Raw genomic sequence first — 26463 nt, forward strand, 5'->3', positions numbered from 1 at the left:
CATCGTTATATACATAGGTAACATTGCCAGGGTACATATACTGTGTATCATCGTTATATACATAGGTAACATTGTCAGGGTACATACACTGTGTATCATCGTTATATACATAGGTAACATTGTCAGGACAGGTACACTGTGTATCATCGTTATATACATAGGTAACATTGTCAGGGTACATATACTGTGTATCATCGTTATATACATGGGTAACATTGTCAGGACAGGTACACTGTGTATCATCATTATATACATAGGTAACATTGTCAGGGTACATATACTGTGTATCATCGTTATATACATAGGTAACATTGTCAGGGTACATACACTGTGTATCATCGTTATATACATAGGTAACATTGTCAGGGTACATACACTGTGTATCATCGTTATATACATAGGTAACATTGTCAGGGTACATATACTGTGTATCATCGTTATATACATAGGTAACATTGTCAGGGTACATATACTGTGTGTCATTGTTATATACATAGGTAACATTGTCAGGGTACATACACTGTGTATCATCGTTATATACATAGGTAACATTGTCAGGGTACATACACTGTGTATCATCGTTATATACATAGGTAACATTGTCAGGGTACATACACTGTGTATCATCGTTATATACATAGGTAACATTGTCAGGGTACATATACTGTGTATCATCATTATATACATAGGTAACATTGTCAGGACAGGTACACTGTGTATCATCGTTATATACATAGGTAACATTGTCAGGGTACATACACTGTGTATCATCGTTATATACATAGGTAACATTGTCAGGGTACATATACTGCGTATCATCGTTATATACATAGGTAACATTGTCAGGACAGGTACACTGTGTATCATCGTTATATACATAGGTAACATTGTCAGGGTACATACACTGTGTATCATCGTTATATACATAGGTAACATTGTCAGGGTACATACACTGTGTATCATCGTTATATACATAGGTAACATTGTCAGGGTACATATACTGTGTATCATCGTTATATACATAGGTAACATTGTCAGGGTACATACACTGTGTATCATCGTTATATACATAGGTAACATTGTCAGGGTACATACACTGTGTATCATCGTTATATACATAGGTAACATTGTCAGGACAGGTACACTGTGTATCATCGTTATATACTGTACATAGGTAACATTGTCAGGGTACATACACTGTGTATCATCGTTATATACATAGGTAACATTGTCAGGACAGGTACACTGTGTATCATCGTTATATACTGTACATAGGTAACATTGTCAGGGTACATATACTGTGTATCATCGTTATATACATAGGTAACATTGTCAGGGTACATACACTGTGTATCATCGTTATATACATAGGTAACATTGTCAGGGTACATACACTGTGTATCATCGTTATATACATAGGTAACATTGTCAGGGTACATATACTGTGTATCATCATTATATACATAGGTAACATTGTCAGGGTACATACACTGTGTATCATCGTTATATACATAGGTAACATTGTCAGGGTACATATACTGTGTATCATCGTTATATACATAGGTAACATTGTCAGGGTACATACACTGTGTATCATCGTTATATACATAGGTAACATTGTCAGGGTACATACACTGTGTATCATCGTTATATACATAGGTAACATTGTCAGGGTACATATACTGTGTATCATCGTTATATACATAGGTAACATTGTCAGGGTACATACACTGTGTATCATCGTTATATACATAGGTAACATTGTCAGGGTACATACACTGTGTATCATCGTTATATACATAGGTAACATTGTCCTGTAATGAGATATGTGAGGAGATATGCAGAGTCGGTTACGCCTTTGTGACCGTTCCCTGCGGATTCGGTTACGCCTTTGTGACCGTTCCCTGCGGAGTCGGTTACGCCTTTGTGACCGTTCCCTGCGGATCCTGTAACGCCTTTGTGACCGTTCCCTGCGCAGTCGGTTACGCCTTTGTGACCGTTCCCTGCGCAGTCGGTTACGCCTTTGTGACCGTTCCCTGCGGAGTCGGTTACGCCTTTGTGACCGTCCCCTGCGGAGTCGGTTACGCCTTTGTGACCGTTCCCTGCGCAGTCGGTTACGCCTTTGTGACCGTTCCCTGCGCAGTCGGTTACGCCTTTGTGACCGTTCCCTGCGCAGTCGGTTACGCCTTTGTGACCGTTCCCTGCGGATCCGGGCGGATTAGGACGTCCCGAGTTTCCCAGGACGTTCGCAAACTGTAATCCTGTCTCATGTTTACATCTCAGGTTCGTGAGGCTCGATACCCATGTGTCCGGCCTCCGCCGCTCCGCCGCCTCGCGCCTGCAATCCTCGCCCTCCTTGCGCCTGTACGCCCGGCTTCGAGATGCCGCCCGCTGCCCGCCCGGCCGGACCTTCTCCAAGGGCAGGACGCTGGCGCTGCTGCTGGGCCCGGGACTGGCGTGTGTGGGAGGGAGGGTGGCGCAGTGCCAGCTGGAGCTCGACAACAATCACCCGCTCGTCGCTCCCGGGAAGAGTAGGCCCGAGCCGGAGTTTAACTGGGGCGAGTTCTGGAAGCTGCTGAGACCGCAGCTGGGGGCGCTGGTCGCCGCGGTGATTGTAAGGGAGTCCTGTTATCTCTATCCCCTGGTGTCTGGTGTCCTCACGGTCACACTGCGGCCTGTCCCACATCGCAGGCTTCCTTGGGATGTTAATCGTGGGGTGTTATTCTTATACAGCGCTGAGCGTGTACATCGCGCACTGCGTGAGTCCCTGTCCCAAAGCGCTTACACATTGTGCCTCTGGCACTAAAATCAGTTCATATTATTTATTCATGGTCACATAAAGCTAACGCTGGGAATTATATCTGCATTACCCACTACAAAGACAAGCAATAAAACCCACGACCTATCCCAGCTCTGCGTCACACACTGCGACCTATCTCAGCTCCGCGTCACACACTGCGACCTATCCCAGCTCCGTGTCACACACTGCGACCTATCCCAGCTCCGCGTCACACACTGCGACCTATCCCAGCTCCGTGTCACACACTGCGACCTATCCCAGCTCCGTGTCACACACTGCGACCTATCCCAGCTCCGCGTCACACACTGCGACCTATCCCAGCTCCGTGTCACACACTGCGACCTATCCCAGCTCCGTGTCACACACTGCGACCTATCCCAGCTCCGCGTCACACACTGTGACCTATCCCAGCTCCGGGTCACACACTGCGACCTATCCCAGCTCCGTGTCACACACACACTGCGGCCTATCCCAGCTCCGTGTCACACACTGCGGCCTATCCCAGCTCCGCGTCACACACTGCGACCTATCCCAGCTCCGCGTCACACAGTGCGACCTATCCCAGCTCCGCGTCACACAGTGCGACCTATCCCAGCTCCGTGTCACACACTGCGACCTATCCCAGCTCCGTGTCACACACTGCGACCTATCCCAGCTCCGTGTCACACACTGCGACCTATCCCAGCTCCGAGTCACACACTGCGACCTATCCCAGCTCCGGGTCACACACTGCGACCTATCCCAGCTCCGTGTCACACACTGCGACCTATCCCAGCTCCGAGTCACACACTGCGACCTATCCCAGCTCCGGGTCACACACTGCGACCTATCCCAGCTCCGTGTCACACACAGTGCGACCTATCCCAGCTCCGCGTCACACAGTGCGACCTATCCCAGCTCCGCGTCACACACTGCGACCTATCCCAGCTCCGTGTCACACACTGCTACCTATCCCAGCTCCGGGTCACACACTGCGACCTATCCCAGCTCTGCCTCACACACTGCGACCTATCCCAGCTCCGTGTCACACACTGCGACCTATCCCAGCTCCGTGTCACACACTGCGACCTATCCCAGCTCCGTGTCACACACTGCGACCTATCCCAGCTCCGTGTCACACACTGCGACCTATCCCAGCTCCGTGTCACACACTGCGACCTATCCCAGCTCCGTGTCACACACTGCGACCTATCCCAGCTCCGAGTCACACACTGCGACCTATCCCAGCTCCGGGTCACACACTGCGACCTATCCCAGCTCCGTGTCACACAGTGCGACCTATCCCAGCTCCGTGTCACACAGTGCTACCTATCCCAGCTCCGTGTCACACACTGCGACCTATCCCAGCTCCGTGTCACACACTGCGACCTATCCCAGCTCCGTGTCACACAGTGCGACCTATCCCAGCTCCGCGTCACACACTGCGACCTATCCCAGCTCCGGGTCACACACTGCGACCTATCCCAGCTCCGCGTCACACACTGCGACCTATCCCAGCTCCGCGTCACACACTGCGACCTATCCCAGCTCCGTGTCACACACTGCGACCTATCCCAGCTCCGCGTCACACACTGCGACCTATCCCAGCTCCGTGTCACACGCTGCGACCTATCCCAGCTCTGTGTCACACACTGCGGCCTATCCCAGCTCCGTGTCACACACTGCGACCTATCCCAGCTCCGTGTCACACACACTGCGACCTATCCCAGCTCCGCGTCACACAGTGCGACCTATCCCAGCTCCGCGTCACACACTGCGACCTATCCCAGCTCCGTGTCACACAGTGCGACCTATCCCAGCTCCGTGTCACACACTGCGACCTATCCCAGCTCCGCGTCACACACTGCGACCTATCCCAGCTCCGTGTCACACACTGCGACCTATCCCAGCTCCGTGTCACACACTGCGACCTATCCCAGCTCCGCGTCACACACTGCTACCTATCCCAGCTCCGGGTCACACACTGCGACCTATCCCAGCTCCGTGTCACACACTGCGACCTATCCCAGCTCCGCGTCACACACTGCGACCTATCCCAGCTCCGTGTCACACACTGCGACCTATCCCAGCTCCGTGTCACACACTGCTACCTATCCCAGCTCCCCGTCACACACTGCGACCTATCCCAGCTCCGTGTCACACACTGCGACCTATCCCAGCTCCGTGTCACACACTGCGACCTATCCCAGCTCCGCGTCAGACACTGCGACCTATCCCAGCTCCGTGTCACACACTGCGACCTATCCCAGCTCCGTGTCACACACTGCGACCTATCCCAGCTCCGTGTCACACACTGCGACCTATCCCAGCTCCGTGTCACACACTGCGACCTATCCCAGCTCCGCGTCACACACTGCGACCTATCCCAGCTCCGGGTCACACACACTGCGACCTATCCCAGCTCCGCGTCACACACTGCGACCTATCCCAGCTCCGTGTCACACACACTGCGACCTATCCCAGCTCCGTGTCACACACTGCGACCTATCCCAGCTCCGTGTCACACAGTGCGGCCTATCCCAGCTCCGTGTCACACACACTGCGACCTATCCCAGCTCCGTGTCACACACTGCGACCTATCCCAGCTCCGCGTCACACAGTGCGACCTATCCCAGCTCCGCGTCACACACTGCTACCTATCCCAGCTCCGCGTCACACACTGCGACCTATCCCAGCTCCGTGTCACACACTGCGACCTATCCCAGCTCCGGGTCACACACAGTGCGACCTATCCCAGCTCCGGGTCACACACTGCGACCTATCCCAGCTCCGCGTCACACACTGCGACCTATCCCAGCTCCGTGTCACACACTGCGACCTATCCCAGCTCCGTGTCACACACTGCGACCTATCCCAGCTCCGTGTCACACACTGCGACCTATCCCAGCTCCGTGTCACACAGTGCGACCTATCCCAGCTCCGTGTCACACAGTGCGACCTATCCCAGCTCCGTGTCACACACTGCGACCTATCCCAGCTCCGTGTCACACACTGCGACCTATCCCAGCTCCGTGTCACACACTGCGACCTATCCCAGCTCCGCGTCACACACTGCGACCTATCCCAGCTCCGCGTCACACACTGCGACCTATCCCAGCTCCGTGTCACACACTGCGACCTATCCCAGCTCCGCGTCACACACTGCGACCTATCCCAGCTCCGGGTCACACACTGCGACCTATCCCAGCTCCGCGTCACACACTGCGACCTATCCCAGCTCCGTGTCACACAGCGCTACCTATCCCAGCTCCGTGTCACACACTGTGACCTATCCCAGCTCCGCGTCACACAGTGCGACCTATCCCAGCTCCGTGTCACACACTGTGACCTATCCCAGCTCCGTGTCACACACTGCGACCTATCCCAGCTCCGTGTCACACACTGCGACCTATCCCAGCTCCGCGTCACACACAGTGCGACCTATCCCAGCTCCGTGTCACACACTGCGACCTATCCCAGCTCCGTGTCACACACTGCGACCTATCCCAGCTCCGTGTCACACACTGCGACCTATCCCAGCTCCGTGTCACACAGTGCGACCTATCCCAGCTCCGTGTCACACAGTGCGACCTATCCCAGCTCCGTGTCACACACTGCGACCTATCCCAGCTCCGTGTCACACACTGCGACCTATCCCAGCTCCGTGTCACACACTGCGACCTATCCCAGCTCCGCGTCACACACTGCGACCTATCCCAGCTCCGCGTCACACAGTGCGACCTATCCCAGCTCCGTGTCACACACTGCGACCTATCCCAGCTCCGCGTCACACACTGCGACCTATCCCAGCTCCGTGTCACACACTGCGACCTATCCCAGCTCCGTGTCACACACTGCGACCTATCCCAGCTCCGGGTCACACACTGCGACCTATCCCAGCTCCGTGTCACACAGTGCGACCTATCCCAGCTCCGTGTCACACACTGCGACCTATCCCAGCTCCACGTCACACACTGCGACCTATCCCAGCTCCGCGTCACACACTGCGACCTATCCCAGCTCCGCGTCACACACAGTGCGACCTATCCCAGCTCCGCGTCACATAGTGCGACCTATCCCAGCTCCGTGTCACACACTGCGGCCTATCCCAGCTCCGTGTCACACACTGCGACCTATCCCAGCTCCGCGTCACACACTGCGACCTATCCCAGCTCCGCGTCACACACTGCGACCTATCCCAGCTCCGGGTCACACACTGCAACCTATCCCAGCTCCGTGTCACACACTGCGACCTATCCCAGCTCCGTGTCACACACTGCGACCTATCCCAGCTCCGGGTCACACACTGCGACCTATCCCAGCTCCGTGTCACACAGTGCGACCTATCCCAGCTCCGTGTCACACACTGCGACCTATCCCAGCTCCGTGTCACACAGTGCGACCTATCCCAGCTCCGTGTCACACACTGCGACCTATCCCAGCTCCGGGTCACACAGTGCGACCTATCCCAGCTCCGTGTCACACACTGCGACCTATCCCAGCTCCGGGTCACACACTGCGACCTATCCCAGCTCCGCGTCACACACTGCGACCTATCCCAGCTCCGTGTCACACACTGCGACCTATCCCAGCTCCGTGTCACACACTGCGACCTATCCCAGCTCCGCGTCACACACTGCGACCTATCCCAGCTCCGTGTCACACACTGCGACCTATCCCAGCTCCGGGTCACACACTGCGACCTATCCCAGCTCCGCGTCACACACTGTGACCTATCCCAGCTCCGTGTCACACACTGCGAGCTATCCCAGCTCCGCGTCACACACTGCGACCTATCCCAGCTCCGTGTCACACACTGCGACCTATCCCAGCTCCGGGTCACACAGTGCGACCTATCCCAGCTCCGTGTCACACACAGTGCGACCTATCCCAGCTCCGTGTCACACACTGCGACCTATCCCAGCTCCGCGTCACACACTGCGACCTATCCCAGCTCCGCGTCACACACTGCGACCTATCCCAGCTCCGTGTCACACACTGCGACCTATCCCAGCTCCGTGTCACACACTGCGACCTATCCCAGCTCCGCGTCACACAGTGCGACCTATCCCAGCTCCGTGTCACACACTGCGACCTATCCCAGCTCCGCGTCACACAGTGCGACCTATCCCAGCTCCGTGTCACACACTGCGACCTATCCCAGCTCCGCGTCACACAGTGCGACCTATCCCAGCTCCGGGTCACACACTGCGACCTATCCCAGCTCCGCGTCACACACTGCGACCTATCCCAGCTCCGCGTCACACACTGCGACCTATCCCAGCTCCGTGTCACACACTGCGACCTATCCCAGCTCCGCGTCACACACTGCGACCTATCCCAGCTCCGTGTCACACACTGCGACCTATCCCAGCTCCGTGTCACACACTGCGACCTATCCCAGCTCCGCGTCACACACTGCGACCTATCCCAGCTCCGCGTCACACACTGCGACCTATCCCAGCTCCGTGTCACACACTGCGACCTATCCCAGCTCCGGGTCACACAGTGCGACCTATCCCAGCTCCGCGTCACACACTGCGACCTATCCCAGCTCCGCGTCACACACTGCGACCTATCCCAGCTCCGCGTCACACACTGCGACCTATCCCAGCTCCGCGTCACACACTGCGGCCTATCCCAGCTCCGTGTCACACACTGCGACCTATCCCAGCTCCGCGTCACACACTGCGACCTATCCCAGCTCCGTGTCACACACTGCGACCTATCCCAGCTCCGTGTCACACACTGCGACCTATCCCAGCTCCGCGTCACACAGTGCGACCTATCCCAGCTCCGCGTCACACACTGCGACCTATCCCAGCTCCGCGTCACACACTGCGACCTATCCCAGCTCCGCGTCACACACTGCGACCTATCCCAGCTCCGCGTCACACACTGCGACCTATCCCAGCTCCGTGTCACACACTGCGACCTATCCCAGCTCCGTGTCACACACTGCTACCTATCCCAGCTCCGTGTCACACACTGCGACCTATCCCAGCTCCGTGTCACACACTGCGACCTATCCCAGCTCCGCGTCACACAGTGCGACCTATCCCAGCTCCGTGTCACACAGTGCGACCTATCCCAGCTCCGCGTCACACACTGCGACCTATCCCAGCTCCGTGTCACACAGTGCGACCTATCCCAGCTCCGTGTCACACACTGCGACCTATCCCAGCTCCGTGTCACACAGTGCGACCTATCCCAGCTCCGCGTCACACAGTGCGACCTATCCCAGCTCCGCGTCACACACTGCGACCTATCCAAGCTCCGCGTCACACACTGCGACCTATCCCAGCTCCGTGTCACACAGTGCGACCTATCCCAGCTCCGGGTCACACACTGCGACCTATCCCAGCTCCGCGTCACACAGTGCGGCCTATCCCAGCTCCGTGTCACACAGTGCGGCCTATCCCAGCTCCGCGTCACACACTGCGACCTATCCCAGCTCCGTGTCACACACTGCGACCTATCCCAGCTCCGCGTCACACACTGCGACCTATCCCAGCTCCGTGTCACACACAGTGCGACCTATCCCAGCTCCGTGTCACACACTGCGACCTATCCCAGCTCCGTGTCACACACTGCGACCTATCCCAGCTCCGGGTCACACAGTGCGACCTATCCCAGCTCCGCGTCACACAGTGCGACCTATCCCAGCTCCGGGTCACACACTGCGACCTATCCCAGCTCCGTGTCACACACTGCGACCTATCCCAGCTCCGTGTCACACAGTGCGACCTATCCCAGCTCCGTGTCACACACTGCTACCTATCCCAGCTCCGTGTCACACACTGCGACCTATCCCAGCTCCGTGTCACACACTGCGACCTATCCCAGCTCCGTGTCACACACTGCGACCTATCCCAGCTCCGTGTCACACACTGCAACCTATCCCAGCTCCGTGTCACACACTGCGACCTATCCCAGCTCCGCGTCACACACTGCGACCTATCCCAGCTCCGCGTCACACACTGCGACCTATCCCAGCTCCGCGTCACACACTGCGACCTATCCCAGCTCCGCGTCACACACTGCGACCTATCCCAGCTCCGCGTCACACACTGCTACCTATCCCAGCTCCGCGTCACACACTGCTACCTATCCCAGCTCCGTGTCACACACTGCGACCTATCCCAGCTCCGCGTCACACACTGCGACCTATCCCAGCTCCGTGTCACACACTGCGACCTATCCCAGCTCCGTGTCACACACAGTGCGACCTATCCCAGCTCCGCGTCACACACTGCGACCTATCCCAGCTCCGTGTCACACACTGCTACCTATCCCAGCTCCGTGTCACACACACTGCGACCTATCCCAGCTCCGCGTCACACACAGTGCGACCTATCCCAGCTCCGCGTCACACACTGCGACCTATCCCAGCTCCGTGTCACACACTGCTACCTATCCCAGCTCCGTGTCACACACAGTGCGACCTATCTCAGCTCCGTGTCACACACTGCGACCTATCCCAGCTCCGCGTCACACACTGCGACCTATCCCAGCTCCGCGTCACACACTGCGACCTATCCCAGCTCCGTGTCACACACTGTGACCTATCCCAGCTCCGTGTCACACACTGCGACCTATCCCAGCTCCGCGTCACACAGTGCGACCTATCCCAGCTCCGTGTCACACAGTACGACCTATCCCAGCTCCGCGTCACACAGTGCGACCTATCCCAGCTCCGTGTCACACACTGCGACCTATCCCAGCTCCGCGTCACACAGTGCGACCTATCCCAGCTCCGTGTCACACACTGCGACCTATCCCAGCTCCGCGTCACACACTGCGACCTATCCCAGCTCCGGGTCACACACTGCGACCTATCCCAGCTCCGTGTCACACACTGCGACCTATCCCAGCTCCGTGTCACACACTGCGACCTATCCCAGCTCCGCGTCACACAGTGCGACCTATCCCAGCTCCGCGTCACACACTGCGACCTATCCCAGCTCCGCGTCACACAGTGCGGCCTATCCCAGCTCCGTGTCACACAGTGCGGCCTATCCCAGCTCCGTGTCACACACTGCGACCTATCCCAGCTCCGTGTCACACACTGCGACCTATCCCAGCTCTGTGTCACACACTGCGACCTATCCCAGCTCCGTGTCACACACTGCGACCTATCCCAGCTCCGGGTCACACACTGCGACCTATCCCAGCTCCGCGTCACACACTGCGACCTATCCCAGCTCCGTGTCACACACTGCGACCTATCCCAGCTCCGTGTCACACACAGTGCGACCTATCCCAGCTCCGTGTCACACAGTGCGACCTATCCCAGCTCCGGGTCACACAGTGCGACCTATCCCAGCTCCGTGTCACACACTGCGACCTATCCCAGCTCCGCGTCACACAGTGCGGCCTATCCCAGCTCCGGGTCACACAGTGCGACCTATCCCAGCTCCGTGTCACACACTGCGACCTATCCCAGCTCCGGGTCACACAGTGCGACCTATCCCAGCTCCGTGTCACACACACTGCGACCTATCCCAGCTCCGGGTCACACACTGCGACCTATCCCAGCTCCGTGTCACACACTGCGACCTATCCCAGCTCCGTGTCACACACACTGCGACCTATCCCAGCTCCATGTCACACACTGCGACCTATCCCAGCTCCGTGTCACACACTGCGACCTATCCCAGCTCCGTGTCACACACTGCGACCTATCCCAGCTCCGCGTCACACACTGCGACCTATCCCAGCTCCGTGTCACACACAGTGCGACCTATCCCAGCTCCGGGTCACACACTGCGACCTATCCCAGCTCCGCGTCACACACTGCGACCTATCCCAGCTCCGCGTCACACACTGCGACCTATCCCAGCTCCGCGTCACACACTGCGACCTATCCCAGCTCCGCGTCACACACAGTGCGACCTATCCCAGCTCCGCGTCACACACTGCGACCTATCCCAGCTCCGCGTCACACACTGCGACCTATCCCAGCTCCGCGTCACACACTGCGACCTATCCCAGCTCCGTGTCACACACAGTGCGACCTATCCCAGCTCCGTGTCACACACTGCGACCTATCCCAGCTCCGTGTCACACACACTGCGACCTATCCCAGCTCCGTGTCACACACTGCGACCTATCCCAGCTCCGGGTCACACACTGCGACCTATCCCAGCTCCGCGTCACACACTGCGACCTATCCCAGCTGCGTGTCACACACAGTGCGACCTATCCCAGCTCCGTGTCACACACTGCGACCTATCACAGCTCCGTGTCACACACTGCGACCTATCCCAGCTCCGTGTCACACACTGCTACCTATCCCAGCTCCGTGTCACACACTGCGACCTATCCCAGCTCCGCGTCACACACTGCGACCTATCCCAGCTCCGCGTCACACACTGCGACCTATCCCAGCTCCGCGTCACACACTGCGACCTATCCCAGCTCCGTGTCACACACTGCGACCTATCCCAGCTCCGCGTCACACACTGCTACCTATCCCAGCTCCGTGTCACACACTGCGACCTATCCCAGCTCCGTGTCACACACTGCGACCTATCCCAGCTCTGTGTCACACACTGCGACCTATCCCAGCTCCGGGTCACACAGTGCGACCTATCCCAGCTCTGTGTCACACACTGTGACCTTTCCCAGCTCCGTGTCACACACTGCGACCTATCCCAGCTCCGCGTCACACACTGCGACCTATCCCAGCTCCGTGTCACACAGTGCGACCTATCCCAGCTCCGTGTCACACACTGCGACCTATCCCAGCTCCGTGTCACACACTGCGACCTATCCCAGCTCCGTGTCACACACTGCGACCTATCCCAGCTCCGCGTCACACACTGCGACCTATCCCAGCTCCGCGTCACACACTGCGACCTATCCCAGCTCCGGGTCACACACTGCGACCTATCCCAGCTCCGTGTCACACACTGCGACCTATCCCAGCTCCGCGTCACACAGTGCGACCTATCCCAGCTCCGCGTCACACACTGCGACCTATCCCAGCTCCGCGTCACACAGTGCGGCCTATCCCAGCTCCGTGTCACACAGTGCGGCCTATCCCAGCTCCGTGTCACACACTGCGACCTATCCCAGCTCCGTGTCACACACTGCGACCTATCCCAGCTCCGTGTCACACACTGCGACCTATCCCAGCTCCGTGTCACACACTGCGACCTATCCCAGCTCCGGGTCACACACTGCGACCTATCCCAGCTCCGCGTCACACACTGCGACCTATCCCAGCTCCGTGTCACACACTGCGACCTATCCCAGCTCCGTGTCACACACAGTGCGACCTATCCCAGCTCCGTGTCACACAGTGCGACCTATCCCAGCTCCGGGTCACACAGTGCGACCTATCCCAGCTCCGTGTCACACACTGCGACCTATCCCAGCTCCGCGTCACACAGTGCGGCCTATCCCAGCTCCGGGTCACACAGTGCGACCTATCCCAGCTCCGTGTCACACACTGCGACCTATCCCAGCTCCGGGTCACACAGTGCGACCTATCCCAGCTCCGTGTCACACACTGCGACCTATCCCAGCTCCGTGTCACACACACTGCGACCTATCCCAGCTCCATGTCACACACTGCGACCTATCCCAGCTCCGTGTCACACACTGCGACCTATCCCAGCTCCGTGTCACACACTGCGACCTATCCCAGCTCCGCGTCACACACTGCGACCTATCCCAGCTCCGTGTCACACACAGTGCGACCTATCCCAGCTCCGGGTCACACACTGCGACCTATCCCAGCTCCGTGTCACACACAGTGCGACCTATCCCAGCTCCGTGTCACACACTGCGACCTATCCCAGCTCCGTGTCACACACACTGCGACCTATCCCAGCTCCGTGTCACACACTGCGACCTATCCCAGCTCCGCGTCACACACTGCGACCTATCCCAGCTCCGTGTCACACACTGCGACCTATCCCAGCTCCGTGTCACACACTGCGACCTATCCCAGCTCCGGGTCACACACTGCGACCTATCCCAGCTCCGTGTCACACACTGCGACCTATCCCAGCTCCGTGTCACACACTGCGACCTATCCCAGCTCCGTGTCACACACTGCGGCCTATCCCAGCTCCGTGTCACACAGTGCGACCTATCCCAGCTCCGTGTCACACACTGCGACCTATCCCAGCTCCGTGTCACACACTGCGACCTATCCCAGCTCCGTGTCACACACTGCTACGTATCCCAGCTCCGCGTCACACACTGCGACCTATCCCAGCTCCGCGTCACACACTGCGACCTATCCCAGCTCCGTGTCACACACTGCGACCTATCCCAGCTCCGTGTCACACACTGCGACCTATCCCAGCTCCGTGTCACACACTGCGACCTATCCCAGCTCCGTGTCACACACTGCGACCTATCCCAGCTCCGTGTCACACACTGCGACCTATCCCAGCTCCGCGTCACACACTGCGACCTATCCCAGCTCCGGGTCACACACTGCGACCTATCCCAGCTCCGTGTCACACACTGCGACCTATCCCAGCTCCGCGTCACACACTGCGACCTATCCCAGCTCCGGGTCACACACTGCGACCTATCCCAGCTCCGTGTCACACACTGCGACCTATCCCAGCTCCGTGTCACACACTGCGACCTATCCCAGCTCCGTGTCACACAGTGCGACCTATCCCAGCTCCGCGTCACACACTGCTACCTATCCCAGCTCCGCGTCACACACTGCGACCTATCCCAGCTCCGCGTCACACACTGCGACCTATCCCAGCTCCGCGTCACACACTGCGACCTATCCCAGCTCCGTGTCACACACTGCGACCTATCCCAGCTCCGCGTCACACACTGCTACCTATCCCAGCTCCGTGTCACACACTGCGACCTATCCCAGCTCCGTGTCACACACTGCGACCTATCCCAGCTCTGTGTCACACACTGCGACCTATCCCAGCTCCGGGTCACACAGTGCGACCTATCCCAGCTCTGTGTCACACACTGTGACCTATCCCAGCTCCGTGTCACACACTGCGACCTATCCCAGCTCCGCGTCACACACTGCGACCTATCCCAGCTCCGTGTCACACAGTGCGACCTATCCCAGCTCCGTGTCACACACTGCGACCTATCCCAGCTCCGTGTCACACACTGCGACCTATCCCAGCTCCGTGTCACACACTGCGACCTATCCCAGCTCCGCGTCACACACTGCGACCTATCCCAGCTCCGCGTCACACACTGCGACCTATCCCAGCTCCGGGTCACACACTGCGACCTATCCCAGCTCCGTGTCACACACTGTGACCTATCCCAGCTCCGCGTCACACAGTGCGACCTATCCCAGCTCCGCGTCACACACTGTGACCTATCCCAGCTCCGCGTCACACAGTGCGACCTATCCCAGCTCCGTGTCACACAGTGCGACCTATCCCAGCTCCGTGTCACACACTGCGACCTATCCCAGCTCCGTGTCACACACTGCGACCTATACCAGCTCCGCGTCACACAGTGCGACCTATCCCAGCTCCCCGTCACACAGTGCGACCTATCCCAGCTCCGCGTCACACACTGCGACCTATCCCAGCTCCGTGTCACACACTGCGACCTATCCCAGCTCCGTGTCACACAGTGCGACCTATCCCAGCTCCGTGTCACACAGTGCGACCTATCCCAGCTCCGTGTCACACACTGCGACCTATCCCAGCTCCGGGTCACACAGTGCGACCTATCCCAGCTCCGGGTCACACACTGCGACCTATCCCAGCTCCGTGTCACACACTGCGGCCTATCCCAGCTCCGCGTCACACACTGCGACCTATCCCAGCTCCGTGTCACACACTGCGACCTATCCCAGCTCCGGGTCACACACTGCGACCTAGCCCAGCTCCGTGTCACACACTGCGAAATATCCCAGCTCCGTGTCACACACTGCTACCTATCCCAGCTCCGTGTCACAAACTGCGACCTATCCCAGCTCCGGGTCACACACTGCGACCTATCCCAGCTCCGTGTCACACAGTGCGACCTATCCCAGCTCCGTGTCACAAACTGCGACCTATCCCAGCTCCGGGTCACAAACTGCGACCTATCCCAGCTCCGTGTCACACACTGCGACCTATCCCAGCTCCGTGTCACACACTGCGAAATATCCCAGCTCCGTGTCACACAGTGCGACCTATCCCAGCTCCGTGTCACACACTGCTACCTATCCCAGCTCCGTGTCACACACTGCGACCTATCCCAGCTCCGTGTCACACACTGCGACCTATCCCAGCTCCGTGTCACACACTGCGACCTATCCCAGCTCCGGGTCACACAGTGCGACCTATCCCAGCTCCGTGTCACACACTGCGACCTATCCCAGCTCCGGGTCACACAGTGCGACCTATCCCAGCTCCGTGTCACACACTGCGACCTATCCCAGCTCCGTGTCACACTCTGCGACCTATCCCAGCTCCGTGTCACACAGTGCTACCTATCCCAGCTCCGCGTCACACACTGCGACCTATCCCAGCTCCGTGTCACACAGTGCTACCTATCCCAGCTCCGCGTCACACACTGCGACCTATCCCAGCTCCGAGTCACACACTGCGACCTATCCCAGCTCCGCGTCACACAGTGCGACCTATCCCAGCTCCGTGTCACACACTGCGACCTATCCCAGCTCCGGGTCACACACTGCGACCTATCCCAGCTCCGCGTCACACAGTGCTACCTATCCCAGCTCCGTGTCACACACTGCGACCTATCCCAGCTCCGTGTCACACAGTGCTACCTATCCCAGCTCCGCGTCACACACTGCGACCTATCCCAGCTCCGAGTCACACACTGCGACCTATCCCAGCTCCGCGTCACACAGTGCGACCTATCCCAGCTCCGTGTCACACACTGCGACCTATCCCAGCTCCGGGTCACACACTGCGACCTATCCCAGCTCCGCGTCACACAGTGCGACCTATCCCAGCTCCGTGTCACACACTGCGACCTATCCCAGCTCCGGGTCACACACTGCGACCTATCCCAGCTCCGCGTCACACACTGCGACCTATCCCAGCTCCGCGTCACACACTGCGACCTATCCCAGCTCCGTGTCACACACTGTTACCTATCCCAGCTCCGTGTCACACACTGCGGCCTATCCCAGCTCCGGGTCACACACTGCGACCTATCCCAGCTCCGTGTCACACACTGCGACCTATCCCAGCTCCGTGTCACACACTGCGGCCTATCCCAGCTCCGGGTCACACACTGCGACCTATCCCAGCTCCGCGTCACACACTGCGACCTATCCCAGCTCCGCGTCACACACTGCGACCTATCCCAGCTCCGCGTCACACACTGCGACCTATCCCAGCTCCGTGTCACACACAGTGCGACCTATCCCAGCTCCGTGTCACACACTGCGACCTATCCCAGCTCCGTGTCACACACACTGCGACCTATCCCAGCTCCGTGTCACACACTGCGACCTATCCCAGCTCCGCGTCACACACTGCGACCTATCCCAGCTGCGTGTCACACACAGTGCGACCTATCCCAGCTCCGTGTCACACACTGCGACCTATCCCAGCTCCGTGTCACACACTGCGACCTATCCCAGCTCCGTGTCACACACTGCTACCTATCCCAGCTCCGTGTCACACACTGCGACCTATCCCAGCTCCGCGTCACACACTGCGACCTATCCCAGCTCCGCGTCACACACTGCTACCTATCCCAGCTCCGCGTCACACACTGCGACCTATCCCAGCTCCGCGTCACACACTGCGACCTATCCCAGCTCCGCGTCACACACTGCGACCTATCCCAGCTCCGTGTCACACACTGCGACCTATCCCAGCTCCGCGTCACACACTGCTACCTATCCCAGCTCCGTGTCACACACTGCGACCTATCCCAGCTCCGTGTCACACACTGCGACCTATCCCAGCTCTGTGTCACACACTGCGACCTATCCCAGCTCCGGGTCACACAGTGCGACCTATCCCAGCTCTGTGTCACACACTGTGACCTATCCCAGCTCCGTGTCACACACTGCGACCTATCCCAGCTCCGCGTCACACACTGCGACCTATCCCAGCTCCGTGTCACACAGTGCGACCTATCCCAGCTCCGTGTCACACACTGCGACCTATCCCAGCTCCGTGTCACACACTGCGACCTATCCCAGCTCCGTGTCACACACTGCGACCTATCCCAGCTCCGCGTCACACACTGCGACCTATCCCAGCTCCGCGTCACACACTGCGACCTATCCCAGCTCCGGGTCACACACTGCGACCTATCCCAGCTCCGTGTCACACACTGCGACCTATCCCAGCTCCGCGTCACACAGTGCGACCTATCCCAGCTCCGCGTCACACACTGCGACCTATCCCAGCTCCGCGTCACACAGTGCGGCCTATCCCAGCTCCGTGTCACACAGTGCGGCCTATCCCAGCTCCGTGTCACACACTGCGACCTATCCCAGCTCCGTGTCACACACTGCGACCTATCCCAGCTCCGTGTCACACACTGCGACCTATCCCAGCTCCGTGTCACACACTGCGACCTATCCCAGCTCCGGGTCACACACTGCGACCTATCCCAGCTCCGCGTCACACACTGCGACCTATCCCAGCTCCGTGTCACACACTGCGACCTATCCCAGCTCCGTGTCACACACAGTGCGACCTATCCCAGCTCCGTGTCACACAGTGCGACCTATCCCAGCTCCGGGTCACACAGTGCGACCTATCCCAGCTCCGTGTCACACACTGCGACCTATCCCAGCTCCGTGTCACACACTGCGACCTATCCCAGCTCCGCGTCACACACTGCGACCTATCCCAGCTCCGTGTCACACACAGTGCGACCTATCCCAGCTCCGGGTCACACAGTGCGACCTATCCCAGCTCCGGGTCACACAGTGCGACCTATCCCAGCTCCGTGTCACACACTGCGACCTATCCCAGCTCCGTGTCACACACTGCGACCTATCCCAGCTCCGCGTCACACACTGCGGCCTATCCCAGCTCCGCGTCACACAGTGCGGCCTATCCCAGCTCCGGGTCACACAGTGCGACCTATCCCAGCTCCGTGTCACACACTGCGACCTATCCCAGCTCCGGGTCACACAGTGCGACCTATCCCAGCTCCGTGTCACACACTGCGACCTATCCCAGCTCCGTGTCACACACACTGCGACCTATCCCAGCTCCATGTCACACACTGCGACCTATCCCAGCTCCGTGTCACACACTGCGACCTATCCCAGCTCCGTGTCACACACTGCGACCTATCCCAGCTCCGCGTCACACACTGCGACCTATCCCAGCTCCGTGTCACACACAGTGCGACCTATCCCAGCTCCGGGTCACACACTGCGACCTATCCCAGCTCCGTGTCACACACAGTGCGACCTATCCCAGCTCCGTGTCACACACTGCGACCTATCCCAGCTCCGTGTCACACACACTGCGACCTATCCCAGCTCCGTGTCACACACTGCGACCTATCCCAGCTCCGCGTCACACACTGCGACCTATCCCAGCTCCGTGTCACACACTGCGACCTATCCCAGCTCCGTGTCACACACTGCGACCTATCCCAGCTCCGGGTCACACACTGCGACCTATCCCAGCTCCGTGTCACACACTGCGACCTATCCCAGCTCCGTGTCACACACTGCGACCTATCCCAGCTCCGTGTCACACACTGCGGCCTATCCCAGCTCCGTGTCACACAGTGCGACCTATCCCAGCTCCGTGTCACACACTGCGACCTATCCCAGCTCCGTGTCACACACTGCGACCTATCCCAGCTCCGTGTCACACACTGCTACCTATCCCAGCTCCGCGTCACACACTGCGACCTATCCCAGCTCCGCGTCACACACTGCGACCTATCCCAGCTCCGTGTCACACACTGCGACCTATCCCAGCTCCGTGTCACACACTGCGACCTATCCCAGCTCCGTGTCACACACTGCGACCTATCCCAGCTCCGTGTCACACACTGCGACCTATCCCAGCTCCGTGTCACACACTGCGACCTATCCCAGCTCCGCGTCACACACTGCGACCTATCCCAGCTCCGGGTCACACACTGCGACCTATCCCAGCTCCGTGTCACACACTGCGACCTATCCCAGCTCCGCGTCACACACTGCGACCTATCCCAGCTCCGGGTCACACACTGCGACCTATCCCAGCTCCGTGTCACACACTGCGACCTATCCCAGCTCCGTGTCACACACTGCGACCTATCCCAGCTCCGTGTCACACAGTGCGACCTATCCCAGCTCCGCGTCACACACTGCTACCTATCCCAGCTCCGCGTCACACACTGCGACCTATCCCAGCTCCGCGTCACACACTGCGACCTATCCCAGCTCCGCGTCACACACTGCGACCTATCCCAGCTCCGTGTCACACACTGCGACCTATCCCAGCTCCGCGTCACACACTGCTACCTATCCCAGCTCCGTGTCACACACTGCGACCTATCCCAGCTCCGTGTCACACACTGCGACCTATCCCAGCTCTGTGTCACACACTGCGACCTATCCCAGCTCCGGGTCACACAGTGCGACCTATCCCAGCTCTGTGTCACACACTGTGACCTATCCCAGCTCCGTGTCACACACTGCGACCTATCCCAGCTCCGCGTCACACACTGCGACCTATCCCAGCTCCGTGTCACACAGTGCGACCTATCCCAGCTCCGTGTCACACACTGCGACCTATCCCAGCTCCGTGTCACACACTGCGACCTATCCCAGCTCCGTGTCACACACTGCGACCTATCCCAGCTCCGCGTCACACACTGCGACCTATCCCAGCTCCGCGTCACACACTGCGACCTATCCCAGCTCCGGGTCACACACTGCGACCTATCCCAGCTCCGTGTCACACACTGTGACCTATCCCAGCTCCGCGTCACACAGTGCGACCTATCCCAGCTCCGCGTCACACACTGTGACCTATCCCAGCTCCGCGTCACACAGTGCGACCTATCCCAGCTCCGTGTCACACAGTGCGACCTATCCCAGCTCCGTGTCACACACTGCGACCTATCCCAGCTCCGTGTCACACACTGCGACCTATACCAGCTCCGCGTCACACAGTGCGACCTATCCCAGCTCCCCGTCACACAGTGCGACCTATCCCAGCTCCGCGTCACACACTGCGACCTATCCCAGCTCCGTGTCACACACTGCGACCTATCCCAGCTCCGTGTCACACAGTGCGACCTATCCCAGCTCCGTGTCACACAGTGCGACCTATCCCAGCTCCGTGTCACACACTGCGACCTATCCCAGCTCCGGGTCACACAGTGCGACCTATCCCAGCTCCGGGTCACACACTGCGACCTATCCCAGCTCCGTGTCACACACTGCGGCCTATCCCAGCTCCGCGTCACACACTGCGACCTATCCCAGCTCCGTGTCACACACTGCGACCTATCCCAGCTCCGGGTCACACACTGCGACCTAGCCCAGCTCCGTGTCACACACTGCGAAATATCCCAGCTCCGTGTCACACACTGCTACCTATCCCAGCTCCGTGTCACAAACTGCGACCTATCCCAGCTCCGGGTCACACACTGCGACCTATCCCAGCTCCGTGTCACACAGTGCGACCTATCCCAGCTCCGTGTCACAAACTGCGACCTATCCCAGCTCCGGGTCACAAACTGCGACCTATCCCAGCTCCGTGTCACACACTGCGACCTATCCCAGCTCCGTGTCACACACTGCGAAATATCCCAGCTCCGTGTCACACAGTGCGACCTATCCCAGCTCCGGGTCACACACTGCGACCTATCCCAGCTCCGTGTCACACAGTGCTACCTATCCCAGCTCCGCGTCACACACTGCGACCTATCCCAGCTCCGAGTCACACACTGCGACCTATCCCAGCTCCGCGTCACACAGTGCGACCTATCCCAGCTCCGTGTCACACACTGCGACCTATCCCAGCTCCGGGTCACACACTGCGACCTATCCCAGCTCCGCGTCACACAGTGCGACCTATCCCAGCTCCGTGTCACACACTGCGACCTATCCCAGCTCCGGGTCACACACTGCGACCTATCCCAGCTCCGCGTCACACACTGCGACCTATCCCAGCTCCGCGTCACACACTGCGACCTATCCCAGCTCCGTGTCACACACTGTTACCTATCCCAGCTCCGTGTCACACACTGCGGCCTATCCCAGCTCCGGGTCACACACTGCGACCTATCCCAGCTCCGTGTCACACACTGCGACCTATCCCAGCTCCGTGTCACACACTGCGGCCTATCCCAGCTCCGGGTCACACACTGCGACCTATCCCAGCTCCGTGTCACACACTGCGACCTATCCCAGCTCCGTGTCACACAGTGCGACCTATCCCAGCTCCGTGTCACACAGTGCGACCTATCCCAGCTCCGCGTCACACACTGCGACCTATCCCAGCTCCGGGTCACACAGTGCGACCTATTCCAGCTCCGAGACACACACTGCGACCTATCCCAGCTCCGCGTCACACACTGCGGCCTATCCCAGCTCCGTGTCACACACTGCGACCTATCCCAGCTCCGTGTCACACACTGCGACCTATCCCAGCTCCGTGTCACACACTGCGACCTATCCCAGCTCCGTGTCACACACTGCGACCTATCCCAGCTCCGCGTCACACACTGCGACCTATCCCAGCTCCGCGTCACACACTGCGGCCTATCCCAGCTCCGTGTCACACACTGCGACCTATCCCAGCTCCGCGTCACACACTGCGACCTATCCCAGCTCCGTGTCACACACTGCGACCTATCCCAGCTCCGTGTCACACAGTGCGACCTATCCCAGCTCCGTGTCACACACTGCGACCTATCCCAGCTCCGTGTCACACACTGCGACCTATCCCAGCTCCGTGTCACACACTGCGACCTATCCCAGCTCCGTGTCACACACTGCGACCTATCCCAGCTCCGTGTCACACACTGCGACCTATCCCAGCTCCGGGTCACACACTGCGACCTATCCCAGCTCCGTGTCACACACTGCGACCTATCCCAGCTCCGGGTTACACACCGCGACCTATCCCAGCTCCGTGTCACACAGTGCGACCTATCCCAGCTCCGCGTCACACAGTGCGACCTATCCCAGCTCCGTGTCACACACTGCTACCTATCCCAGCTCCGTGTCACACAGTGCGACCTATCCCAGCTCCGTGTCACACACTGCGACCTATCCCAGCTCTGTGTCACACACTGCGACCTATCCCAGCTCCGTGTCACACACTGCGACCTATCCCAGCTCCGTGTCACACACTGCGACCTATCCCAGCTCCGTGTCACACAGTGCGACCTATCCCAGCTCCGCGTCACACAGTGCGACCTATCCCAGCTCCGCGTCACACACTGCGACCTATCCCAGCTCCGCGTCACACACACTGCGACCTATCCCAGCTCCGGGTCACACACTGCGACCTATCCCAGCTCCGTGTCACACACTGCGACCTATCCCAGCTCCGTGTCACACAGTGCGACCTATCCCAGCTCCGGGTCACACACTGCGACCTATCCCAGCTCCGGGTCACACACTGCGACCTATCCCAGCTCCGTGTCACACACTGCGACCTATCCCATCTCCGTGTCACACACTGCGGCCTATCCCAGCTCCGCGTCACACACTGCGGCCTATCCCAGCTCCGCGTCACACACTGCGGCCTATCCCAGCTCCGTGTCACACACTGCGGCCTATCCCAGCTCCGCGTCACACACTGCGGCCTATCCCAGCTCCGTGTCACACACAGTGCGACCTATCCCAGCTCCGCGTCACACACTGCGACCTATCCCAGCTCCGTGTCACACACTGCGACCTATCCCAGCTCCGTGTCACACACTGCGACCTATCCCAGCTCCGGGTCACACAGTGCGACCTATCCCAGCTCCGTGTCACACACTGCGACATATCCCAGCTCCGCGTCACACACAGTGCGGCCTATCCCAGCTCCGGGTCACACACTGCGACCTATCCCAGCTCCGCGTCACACACTGCGACCTATCCCAGCTCCGTGTCACACACTGCGACCTATCCCAGCTCCGTGTCACACACTGCGGCCTATCCCAGCTCCGCGTCACACAGTGCGACCTATCCCAGCTCCGGGTCACACACTGCGACCTATCCCAGCTCCGCGTCACACACTGCGACCTATCCCAGCTCCGTGTCACACACTGCGACCTATCCCAGCTTCGCGTCACACACTGCGACCTATCCCAGCTCCGTGTCACACACTGCGACCTATCCCAGCTCCGTGTCACACACTGCGACCTATCCCAGCTCCGCGTCACACACTGTGACCTATCCCAGCTCCGCGTCACACACTGCGACCTATCCCAGCTCCGGGTCACACACTGCGACCTATCCCAGCTCCGCGTCACACAGTGCGACCTATCCCAGCTCCGTGTCACACACTGCGACCTATCCCAGCTCCGCGTCACACACTGCGACCTATCCCAGCTCCGTGTCACACAGTGCGACCTATCCCAGCTCCGGGTCACACACTGCGACCTATCCCAGCTCCGTGTCACACACTGCGACCTATCCCAGCTCCGTGTCACACACTGCGACCTATCCCAGCTCCGTGTCACACACTGCGACCTATCCCAGCTCCGTGTCACACACTGCGACCTATCCCAGCTCCGTGTCACACACTGCGACCTATCCCAGCTCCGTGTCATACACTGCGACCTATCCCAGCTCCGGGTCACACACAGTGCGACCTATCCCAGCTCCGCGTCACACAGTGCGACCTATCCCAGCTCCGCGTCACACACTGCGACCTATCCCAGCTCCGTGTCACACACTGCGACCTATCCCAGCTCCGCGTCACACACTGCGACCTATCCCAGCTCCGTGTCACACACTGCGACCTATCCCAGCTCCGTGTCATACACTGCGACCTATCCCAGCTCCGCGTCACACACTGCGACCTATCCCAGCTCCGTGTCACACACAGTGCGACCTATCCCAGCTCCGCGTCACACACTGCGACCTATCCCAGCTCCGTGTCACACACTGCGACCTATCCCAGCTCCGTGTCACACACTGCGACCTATCCCAGCTCCGTGTCACACACTGCGACCTATCCCAGCTCCGCGTCACACACTGCGACCTATCCCAGCTCCGCGTCACACACTGCGACCTATCCCAGCTCCGTGTCACACACAGTGCGACCTATCCCAGCTCCGCGTCACACACTGCGGCCTATCCCAGCTCCGCGTCACACAGTGCGACCTATCCCAGCTCCGCGTCACACACTGCGACCTATCCCAGCTCCGTGTCATACACTGCGACCTATCCCAGCTCCGGGTCACACACAGTGCGACCTATCCCAGCTCCGCGTCACACAGTGCGACCTATCCCAGCTCCGCGTCACACACTGCGACCTATCCCAGCTCCGTGTCACACACTGCGACCTATCCCAGCTCCGTGTCACACACAGTGCGACCTATCCCAGCTCCGCGTCACACACTGCGACCTATCCCAGCTCCGTGTCACACAGTGCGACCTATCCCAGCTCCGTGTCACACACTGCGACCTATCCCAGCTCCGTGTCACACACACTGCGACCTATCCCAGCTTCGCGTCACACAGTGCGACCTATCCCAGCTCCGTGTCACACACTGCGACCTATCCCAGCTCCGTGTCACACACTGCGACCTATCCCAGCTCCGTGTCATACACTGCGGCCTATCCCAGCTCCGTGTCACACACTGCGACCTATCCCAGCTCCGGGTCACACAGTGCGACCTATCCCAGCTCCGTGTCACACACTGCGACCTATCCCAGCTCCGCGTCACACACTGCGACCTATCCCAGCTCCGTGTCACACACTGCGACCTATCCCAGCTCCGCGTCACACACTGCGACCTATCCCAGCTCCGTGTCACACACTGCGACCTATCCCAGCTCCGCGTCACACAGTGCGACCTATCCCAGCTCCGTGTCACACACTGCGACCTATCCCAGCTCCGTGTAACACACTGCGACCTATCCCAGCTCCGTGTCACACACTGCGACCTATCCCAGCTCCGTGTCACACACTGCGACCTATCCCAGCTCCGTGTCACACACTGCGACCTATCCCAGCTCCGCGTCACACAGTGCGGCCTATCCCAGCTCCGCGTCATACACTGCGACCTATCCCAGCTCCGGGTCACACACTGCGACCTATCCCAGCTCCGCGTCACACAGTGCGACCTATCCCAGCTCCGTGTCACACACTGCGACCTATCCCAGCTCCGCGTCACACACTGCGACCTATCCCAGCTCCGCGTCACACACTGCGACCTATCCCAGCTCCGTGTCACACACTACGGCCTATCCCAGCTCCGTGTCACACACTGCGACCTATCCCAGCTCCGCGTCACACACTGCGACCTATCCCAGCTCCGCGTCACACACTGCGACCTATCCCAGCTCCGTGTCACACAGTGCGACCTATCCCAGCTCCGCGTCACACACTGCGACCTATCCCAGCTCCGTGTCACACACTGCGACCTATCCCAGCTCCGCGTCACACACTGCGACCTATCCCAGCTCCGTGTCACACACTGCGACCTATCCCAGCTCCGTGTCACACACTGCGACCTATCCCAGCTCCGCGTCACACACAGTGCGACCTATCCCAGCTCCGCGTCACACACTGCGACCTATCCCAGCTCCGCGTCACACAGTGCGACCTATC

General features: G+C 59.3%; 1 protein-coding gene across 1 annotated transcript in view; it reads left to right on the plus strand.

The window, feature by feature from the left end:
- The window catches only part of LOC142473253 (mitochondrial potassium channel ATP-binding subunit-like), a 131349-nt gene that overhangs the window by 57452 nt on the left and 47434 nt on the right, over window positions 1–26463 (plus strand). Inside the window, exon 2 of the mRNA XM_075580442.1 lies at window positions 2284–2614. Within this exon, the coding sequence (XP_075436557.1) occupies window positions 2284–2614 (331 nt within the window). The remainder of the gene's footprint in view (window positions 1–2283; window positions 2615–26463) is intronic.

The sequence above is a fragment of the Ascaphus truei genome (assembly GCF_040206685.1).
Source record: "Ascaphus truei isolate aAscTru1 chromosome 2 unlocalized genomic scaffold, aAscTru1.hap1 SUPER_2_unloc_1, whole genome shotgun sequence".
NCBI lineage: Eukaryota > Metazoa > Chordata > Amphibia > Anura > Ascaphidae > Ascaphus > Ascaphus truei.